Here is a 10,352-nt window from a genome sequence, read left to right as displayed (position 1 = left end):
GGCAGGAAGGGACAGAAGAGAGGAGGCTATATTTACAAGATTAAGGGTGGGACACAGCCAGTTGAACAAGACCTTAAATGTGATAGGAAAGCATCCAACAGGAAAGTGTGATTATTGCCAGGAAACAGACAGTGGTCCATGTATTGATAGTGTGGACATTGTTGGAGGGAAATAGAGAGGATGAGATCTAGTATGAGGGAGAAGGGGATACAGGAAATTTGTTTAAAGAGTATATGGAGTAGAACGTCATTAGATATAGTGTCAAATATTTTATATTTTTAAGAGCAACAGGGCTGGCAGGTAGGTTTTAGTTTCTGGTCCCACTCTCCAGTTTCAATAGGTGGCGGTAATGTACCATAACGTTGGATGCCAACCACCGATAAACCCCACCGAAGAAGTCTAGCGCTGCACCCCCAAGGTAGCGTAGCGGTCTGCTAGATTGATTTAAAAAAATTGCTTCCTGCGGAACGCAAAGCGTTTGATGCATCTGGTGGACATGAGGCGTAACACATGCTGTAAGTGCATCTTGGCGCCACTAGGACGTCGTCGAGCGCGCGGGTTTTATCTATATGTTGGTGCACGAACGCATTGGATATATAGCCTACTTTTAAATGTAACGATTCTAACCGTTGAGCCTCGCTATCTAACGACATAAATACAATGTACAACGATGAACAAGGTAAACACAAGTTGTAGACAAAACGAGACCATAATAAGCCAGCCACATCAATATATACTAAAATGACATTTATTTTCACCCGTCCCGTTTGCTTTTACAGTATACATTAAATAAGCTATTGGCTGTCTCCAGCTAGCTTGCCTTGTCTTTTGATTGTGGGTTGAAAACAGCTTATTTATATATATATATATATATATATATTAGACTAGACGTAACGTAGGAAATGTAAATCCTGTATGTACAAATTAGTATGATTTCCTAGGTTTGATGTGGTTAACGTTAGCTACATAAGACAGGACGCGAACATCTAGCCGCCCAAATGTTCAAATCTCATCACGGAGAACTTTAGCTAGCTAATTAGCAACTTCAACTACTGTACTTAGTACGTTTTTGCTCCTAACCAAGCCACCTAGCTGATGTTAGCCACATGAAATTAGAATTTGTAACATATCATACTTTTAGAAAATTCTAATCAAGTTGTATTGGTCACATACACATATTTAGCCGATGTTATGGCGGGTGTAGCGAAATGCTTGTGTCCTAGCTCCAACAGTGCAGTAATATCTAACAATAGACAAGTAAAAAGGTAATTCAGACATTTTATAATTGTTAGGACGAGCAAATGTCGGAGATGCACTGACTAGAATTCGTAACATATTGTACATCTTTCAAGTTCTTAACAAGTCATACAAATTGTAATTCGTAACATTATACGAAATGGATGATGGATATCCACAAATTAATACATACCATACGAAACGTAACATATCAAACTATATTTGATTTTCTCGGGTAATTTACAATAATGTGAAGTCCTCTGAGACCAGGTTGAGGTAGTTAGCAAACAAATCATAACTTCCCTGCTTCTCACTTGTCCATGTGTGACTTTGTTGTTTAGAGATAACAGTTGAACATGGGTTATTTAGTCATAACATGGCATTATGCCATTTGAGTTGGTTACAAAGCTAACTTTTATTTGCTAAAACCTGAAACATCTTTCCACTCCAGGCACACAGACAGACGAAGGCCTTCCAGGTAGGCTAGTCTAAGAAGTCTTATTTGCAGGTGTCTGTGTACATAGCTACATGGTGTTAGTTACAGGGTGGTGAGGGTGAATTCAATTCTGAAACGTATTGCTAACTAGTTATCTAGCCTGTGATCATGACTCCGTTTCATTACATTACACGTAAGAGTCATTGGATGAAGTCATTTTCTCTACGGGGGAGTTTAATTAAGAGCCCAAATTCTCGGTCTGAACGCTAATACGAATCGCTTGCGGTACGTTTTGGGAAGCATAAGGAAGCATAAGGACCGTTTTATATAATCAAGAAATATTGTAATAATAAAAAACGTTTGAAACACACCTTAGGGTTAGTGTTCCCAGACAGCCATATCTCCATGTTACAACGCGTGTTTACGGAAGACTGAGTGCTAATTAGCTATCTAGCATGCTCCAAACACTGTAATGGAAGAAGGCTCCCAAAACGTGTCATTGAAAAATACCGTCGGCGGCAAAAGTGAAATCTGGTTAAAATCGTGTATATGTTGCATTTGTGAAGTTATTTTGATGTCATATGAAAGTAAAGGGCTTTATGTTTCTAGATATCAGATTGAGAATCGATTCCTGTTTAGATGGAGTATATGGCTGTTTTGGCTCCCAAAGCCAGTGTACCTCAGTAAATAACATATAAGGGCCCTGGACCTTAGGGAGTAACGGTTGGCTCTTTAAGAGTACATCTTGGACTAGCTAGTTGTAGCCAAATGACTTTCTACAAATTCTAGCTAGCTAGCAACATTAGTAAAGCTCGCTGCACAGGCACATTGGCTACCTTACAACATGACATACTTTAACATTTCTGGGCATATAATTAAGAATGAGAAACTGGGTGGTTTGAGCCGTGAATGCTGACAGCCATGGAATATCAGACCATATACTATGGGTATGACAAAACATTTATTTTTAATGCTCTAATTATGTTGGTAACCAGTATATAATGGCAATAAGGCACCTCAAGGGTTTGTGAAATATGGCCAATATACCACACCTACTTGGGCCTTAATGCTTAATTCGAAGTACTGACATTTTATCGTATAATAGCACATATAGCTTTCCAAGAACTCAACTCAAATTTAGCAGTGGTGGAAAAAGTACTCAATTGTCATACTTGAGTAAAAGTAAAGATACCTTAATAGAAAATGACTCAAGTCACCCAGTAAAATACTACTTGAGTAAAAGTATTTGGGTTTTAAATATACTTAAGTATTGAAAGTAAATGGAATTACTTAAGTACATTTTAGCATCAGAAGTAAAAGTATAAATCATATCAAGTTCCTTATATTTAGCAAACCAGAAGGAACAATAAAAAAACAAAATTTTTATTGACAGATAGCCAGGGGCACACGCCAACACTGAGACATAATTTCCAAACAGCATTTGTGTTTAGTGAGTCCGTCAGGTCAGAGGCAATAGGGATGACCAGGGATGTTCTTTTGATAAGTGTGTGAATTGGACCATTTTCCTGTTACAATGTAATGAGTACTTTTGGGAATCGGAAAATGTGTGGAGTAAAAAGTACATTATTTTCTTTAGGAATGTAGTGAGGGAAAAGTAGAAGTTCCAAAAATATAAATAGTAAAGTACAGATACCCCAAAAACTACTTGAGTAGTACTTTAAAGTATTTTTACTGAAGTACTTTACACCACTGAAATTTAGACATTTATGGTCTGCTTACATATATTTTAGAGGGTATTTATGCAGAACATTTGTATAAAACATATTACATAATTTTAGGTTGACAATAATGCTATTACAACATTTCTGATACACTATATGACCAAAAGTCACTGCTCTTCAAATCTCATTCCAAAATCATGGGCATTAATATGGAGTTTGTCCCCCCTTTGCTGCTATAACAGCCACCACTCTTCTGGGAAGACTTTCCACTAGATGTTGGAACATTGCTGTGGGGATTTGCTTCCATTCAGCCACCAGAGCATTAGTGAGGTCAGGCACTGATGTTGAGAGATTAGGCCTGGCTTGTAGTTGGTGTTCCTTTTCATCCCAAAGGTATTTGATGGAATTGAGGTCAGAGCTCTCTGCAGATCAGTCAAGTTTTTCCACACTGATCTCGACAAACCATTTCTGTATGGACCTTGCTTTGTGCACGGGGGGCATTGTCATGCTGAACCAGGAAAGGGCCCTCCCCAAACTGTTGACACAAAGTTGGAAGCACAGAATCTTGTAGAATGTCATTGTATGCTGTAGAGGTAATATTCCCTTCACTGGAACTAAGGGGCCTAGCCTGAACCATCAAAAACAGCCACAGACCATTATTCCTCCTCCACCAAACTTTACAGTTGGCACTTTGCATTGGGGCAGGTAGCCTTCTCCTGGCATCCGCAAAACCCAGATTTGACTGTCGGATTGTGAAGCGTGATTCTTCACTCCAGAGAATGCTTTTCCACTGCCCCAGAGTCCAATGGCGGCTTTACACTTTCCACTCCAACCGAGACTTGGCATTGCGCATGGTGAACCCAAATTTGTCCACCGGACTGCCAGATGGTGAACTGTGATTCATTTTTACACGCTTCAGCACTCGGCAGTCCCGTTCTGTGAGCTTGTGTGGCCTACCACTTTGCGGCTGAGCCGTTGTTGCTCCTAGACATTTCCACTTCACAATAACAGCACTTTCAGTTGACCGGTGCAGCTCTAGCAGTGCAAAAGCTTGAAGAACTGACTTGTTGGATAGGTGGAATCCTATGACGGTGCCACATTGAAAGTCTCTGAGCTTTTTGTCTATGGAGATTGCATGGCTGTGTGCTCGATTTTAACACCTGTCAGTAACGGGTGTGGCTGAAATGGCAGAATCCACTAATTTGAAGGAGTCTCCAAATACTTTTGTCTATATAGTGTATATCACATGCCTTTAATTTTTCTTGCTGGCTAATATGGCTGTCATTTTCAAACCATCCTGGAACTTTGAAGGGTTTATGACACTACTGTTCAAAAGTTTGGGGTCCTTGTTTTTGAAAGAAAATATATTTTTTTGTCCATTTAAAATAACATAAAATTGATCAGAAATACAGTGTAGACACATTTTTAATGTTGTAATGACTATTGTAGCTGGAAACGGCAGTTTTTTTTATGGAATATCAACATAGGCGTACAGAGGCCCGTTATCAGAAACCATCAGTCCTGTGTTCCAATGGCACGTTGTGTTAGCTAATCCAAGTTTATCATTTTACAAGGCTAATTGATCATTAGAAAACCCTTTTGCAATTATGTTAGCACAGATGAAAACTTGTACTAATTAACGAAGCAATAAAACTGGCCGCCTTTAGACTAGTTGAGTATCTGGATCATCAGCATTTGTGAGTTCGATTACAGGCTCGAAATGTCCAGGAACAAATAACTTTATTCTGAATCTCGTCAGTCTATTCTCGTTCTGAGAAATGAAGGCTATTCCATGTGAGAAATTGCAAAGAAACTGAAGATCTCATACAGCGCTGTGTACTACAGCTAACCGATCGCTGCAGCTGTATATTGTCCATCTGTAAATAGCCCACCCAATCTATCTACCTCATCCCCATACTGTTTTTATTCTATTTACTTTTCTGCTCTTTTGCACACCAGTATCTCTTCTTGCACATCATCATCTGCTAAATTGTAAGTATTTGCTCCTATGGCCTATTATTGCCTACCGCCTCATGCCTTTTCCACACACTGTATATAGACTTTCTTTTTTCTACTGTGTCATTGATTTGTTTATTGTGTTATTGGCTTGTTTATTGTTTACTCCATGTGTAACTCTGTTTGTGTCACACTGCTTTGCTTTATCTTGGCCAGGTCACAGTTGCAAATGAGAACTTGTTCTCAACTAGCCTACCTGGTTAAATAAAGGTGAAAAAAGAAACTACTCCCTTCACAGAACAGCGCAAACTTCCCCCAACCCAGAATAGAAAGTCCTCAACTGGCAGCTTCATTAAAGATGACCTGCAAAACACTAGTCTTTATGTCAACAGTGAAGAGGAGACTCCGGGCTGCTGGCCTTCTAGGCAGAGTTGCAAAGAAAAAGCCATATTTCAGACTGGCCAATAAAAATAAAAGCTTAAGATGGGCAAAATAACACAGACACTGGACAGAGGAAGATTAGAAAAGAGTGTTAGGGACAGACCATTCTAAGTGGTCTGTCCCTTTTTCGTGAGATGCAGAAAAAATGAAAAGATGCTGGAGGAGTGCTTGACGCCACCTGTCAAGCATGGTGGAGGCAATGTGATGGTCTGGGGATGCTTTGGTGATGGTGAAGTGGGTTATTTGTACAGGGTAAAAGGGATCTTGAAGAAGGAAGGCTATCACTCCATTTTGAAACGCCCTGTGGACGGCGCTTAATTGGAGCCAATTTCCTCCTACAACAGGACAATGACCGAAAGTACAGCTCCAAACTATGAGAACTATTTAGGGAAGAAGCTGTCAGCTGGTATTCTGTCTATAATGGAGTGGCCAGCTGTGCTATATGGAATTTGCTGTGCTACCTGGAACCAGTGCCCCTAGGAAGAAAAAAATCACTCATGGAATAATTGTTGGAATGTCCCGCAGCCACAGTAGTGCAAATACGTGGTAGCACAAAGAAAGGAAAAGGGACTGCTTATAAAGTAGCTAGGATTCATAGGCCCAATCTTAAAAATAAAATGTTCTGGTGCTCCTAAACCCTGTATTTTGTTATTGCTGGCAATTCTTATAATTTAAAGGGGCTTGCTGCAGTAGTAACTACATCACTGTTTGGACTTATAAATGAATGATGTAAACCCATTGATTATTGAAGAATATCACTTTTAAATGCCCCATGAGCTTAGTTTAACTGTCGTACCACATCAGAAGCCAAAATATAAGCTTATTTTTCCAAGGTTTGTAAACAAGCTAAATGTAAACAAACACTATATAGCCTCAAAACATGGTTCAAACTGTCATTTTGATACCATGGATGCATCCGTCTATGAATTTGAGTGTGGTTACGTTTCTCCAGCGCATCCCTCAACCTTTTACAGAAACAGTGGTGCGGATAAATGCTTTGTTTCAACTGCGGATTGCCGCGTTAAAACCTCAAATATTTTTTCATTGTGCTCCTACATCTTTTTACTTAGAGCACATTGCTCACTGTAGAGCCCTGCATAGAGCCCATTCAATCGAAATGTAACTTATTGCTGTCTGTCAGATACTCACATTTATTGGCTGCAATTTAGGTATTTTGATGTTATGTTCAGCAGGTGTAGACTAGCCTATAATATAACAGTAAGATTCTGCCCTTTGGTGTTGAAATTGTGCTGACATCATCCTGGTCCCCTCTCTCTTTATGATCCTGAATATGTGTGTGTGTGTGTCTCTCTCCACTGCCACCATACCTGCACTGCCTTCAGATGGAGAGGTATGTAGGACGCACAGAAAGCAGTTAAAACAGTATCTCCAAAATTATTGTTGCTATCACTGTGCCATGCCAATGATGATGAAGTGTCATCAGATTTTCTCCATATGTAAGCTACTGTAAACCCTACACTCAGACATACAGTAGCACAAAGCACACCTTTTTAATAAGGAATCTATCCCCCTCCCTCTCCTCTCCCCCTCTCTACTTCTCCTTCCTCTACAACCCTCCCTCCCTCTCCTCTCACATTCGTTCTCATCTCCCTCCTCTCTGTCCTCTGTTCTGTCTAGTTCTCCAGCCTGGCTAAAGATGAATTGGGGAACTTAAATCTGGAGAGTTTCATCAGGGAGTTTCCCCAGAACAGATACAACTGTTCCTCTCACCAGGGCACAGGATTGATCTCAGGAAACTTCTGTTACTCCTCTCCTCTCCCGGAACACCACTACCTGGCCACACCCACCAGCTGGACCTCTGACCGCCCCCCACGACCCAAGAGCCCCTGGGGCTGCCTAGACCCCTACACCTCTGAGGTAATTTAGCTACGGCCTAAAGCCGAATTTATTCTTTAAGGAAGTAAACACAGAAAGACCCAATTGGCTTCACAAAATTGTGACCCTGTGTAGTTGCGTCGAGCTACAAATTGCGGGGTTGCACATGTCTACATATTTTTGCTACGCAAGTATGCAGAACAGCCATTTTGTGTAGTTGTGTTATTGTGTTGCGTACTTGTGTAAGTTCACAATTAGGCTTTAGGCACAGCGTAGGGTTGCACATTTTGGGGAATATTCAGAGGTGGAAACTTTCCGAGGGGAATTAACGGGAATACAGTTGAAGTCAGAAGTTTACATACACTTAGGTTGGAGTCATTAAAACTCATTTTTCAACCACTCCACAAATTTCTTGTTAACAAACTATAGTTTTGGCAATTCGGTTAGGATATCTACTTTGTGCATGACATGTAATCTTTCCAACAATTGTTTACAGACAGATTATTTCACTTATAATTCACTGTATCACAATTCCAGTGGGTCAGAAGTTTACATACTGAGTTGACTGTGCCTTTAAACAGCTTGGAAAAGTCCATAAAATTATGTCATGGCCTTAGAAGCTTCTAATAGGATAATTGACATCATTTGAGTCAACTGGAGGTGTACCTGTGGATGTATTTCAAGGCAGCTTCATTGTGGTGCTCTTATTCTTCTCACTTTGCTTGGTGAGGTAGATTGCTGCTATAACTTGAACCACATACAGTGGGGCAAAAAAGTATTTAGTCAGCCACTTATTTTCCACTATAATTTGCTAATAAATTAATAAAAAATCCTACAATGTGATTTCCTGGATTTTTTTCTTCTCATTTTGTCTGTCATAGTTGAAGTACCTATGATGAAAATTACAGGCCTCTCATCTTTTTAAGTGGGAGAACTTGCACAATTGGTGGCTGACTAAATACTTTTTTGCCCCACAGTACCTAACCATTTCCTTGGCTCTCTTGTAGAGTGTGTCCATTGTTTTCAGTGCCATTATGTCCTTGAGGAGCAGATTAAATGCATGAGCAGTACAGCCAATGGGTGTGATGTGAGGGTAGGACTACTTCACTGTAGACCAAGCAGCCTTCATGTTTGCAGCATTGTCTATCACCAGTGGAAATACCTTCTGTGGTCCAAGGTCATTGATGACTGCCTTCAGCTCATTGGCAATGTAGAGACGGGTGTGTCTGTTGTCCCTTGTGTCTGCTTTTGTAGAATACTGGTTGAGGGGTGGAGATGATGGAGTTAATTATTCCTTGCCCACGAACATTTGACCACCCATCAGAGATGATTGCAATACAGTCTTCTTTCTCTATGATTTGCTTTACCTTCACTTGAACTCTGTATCCAGCAAAATAGTAGATAAAGCATGTCTGGTTGGAGGGGTGTATGTTGGGCAAGGAAAATCTCTTCCAATACACACTGCCTGTGAACATCAGAGGTGAACCAGTTGCATACACAGCTCGAGCAAGACATTCATCAGCATTTCTCTGACGACGTTCCTCCATTGAGTCAGAATAACTTCAGATTCCCCAAGGACCATGAGCTGTTGCTATCGATAAGGTGTCTGGGTCTTCATTTTCACCACAAATAGAAGTACAGGGACTTTTGTCAGAGGTTGCTTGTTGTGAGCAGAGGGAACTTTATGCACTTGGCCAGATGATTCTGCATCTTTGTTGCATTCTTCACATATGATTTGGCACAGTATTTGCGAATGTACACAGCTTTTCCTTCTACATTAGCTGCAGTGAAATGTCTCCACACATCAGATGGTGCCTGTGGCATTTTCCTGTAAAGATTAGAAAAAAATGAATAAAACAAAATCCCAAATACAATTCCATGTACAGATAAAGTTAAACAGTTAAATTAAATTAAATAACTCCTTTGTAAGATAAATGTTTAAAATGAAACATGTTTGGAAACAGGTGAATTAACCCCCCTCAGTTAGCAGGCTCAAGCAAGCTAAAACCCACATGGTAGCAAAAACTAACTAGCAGAAATTGCTTACAAGTTAGAAATGATTTAAACACACTTTGCTGTAGGCTACTATTTACTACCTAACAAAAAAAGCATGTATGTCATATATATACTCACCTCACCCAGTATTGTAATCAAAACGTACCAGAAAGCATGTGGTCCTTGGCTCAGACAGTGTAGTAGTGTGAGCTCAATAGCATCTCATTAGTGTGCAAGATCTTGAGAATCAGCTGTACTTGTGATGGAAGAATGCACTGTGCCTGCAGATGGTGGTAATTCCGTTGAATTGGGGATAGTTTAACCAAAATATGCCACAAGGCTTAGAATTAGAATTGCCTTGTGTATCCCACAAAAAAAGGTTCACTGTTATAAGCTTTTTTTAAAAATAAATTTAAGCTTCCCACCTGGCCAACATTCGGTGAAATTGCAGAGCACGAAATTCAAAATACAGAAATAGTCATAATAAACTTTCATAAAAATACAAGTGTTATACATCGGCTTAAATATGAACTTCTTGTTAATCCAGCCGCTTTGTCAGATTTCAAAAAGGCTTTATATGCGAAAGCATACCATGCGATTATCTGAGGACGGCGCCCCGCTTACAAAAGCATACATTTTACAACCAAGTAAAGGAATTACAAAAGTCAGAAATGGCGATAAAATTAATCACTTACCTTTGAAGATCATCTTCTGGTGCAGTCACAAGAGTCCCAGCTACACAAATGTTTTTGTTCAATAAAGACCCTCTT

At 39.9% G+C, this 10,352-nt stretch overlaps 1 protein-coding gene across 3 annotated transcripts in view; it reads left to right on the top strand.

The window, feature by feature from the left end:
• Positions 1-526: 526 nt before the first annotated feature.
• Positions 527-10,352, top strand: part of LOC112216725 (septin-5-like) — a 34,641-nt gene continuing 24,815 nt past the window's right edge. The window contains exons 1-4 of one of the 3 annotated variants that reach the window (XM_042300033.1): positions 527-679; positions 1,688-1,714; positions 7,095-7,102; positions 7,390-7,629. In XM_042300033.1, coding sequence (XP_042155967.1) covers positions 661-679; positions 1,688-1,714; positions 7,095-7,102; positions 7,390-7,629 — 294 coding nt within the window. In that variant the 5' untranslated portion in view covers positions 527-660. Of the gene's footprint in view, positions 680-1,687; positions 1,715-5,628; positions 7,103-7,389; positions 7,630-10,352 lie in introns of those variants that run through there. The other 2 variants (XM_042300034.1, XM_024376750.2) reach the window with 2 other exon arrangements.

This window comes from Oncorhynchus tshawytscha, linkage group LG17 (genome assembly GCF_018296145.1).
Source record: "Oncorhynchus tshawytscha isolate Ot180627B linkage group LG17, Otsh_v2.0, whole genome shotgun sequence".
In the NCBI taxonomy this organism is placed as follows: Eukaryota; Metazoa; Chordata; class Actinopteri; order Salmoniformes; family Salmonidae; genus Oncorhynchus; species Oncorhynchus tshawytscha.
The sequence above is the reverse complement of the archived record's forward strand: the minus strand, read 5'-3'. Positions and strand labels throughout refer to the sequence as shown.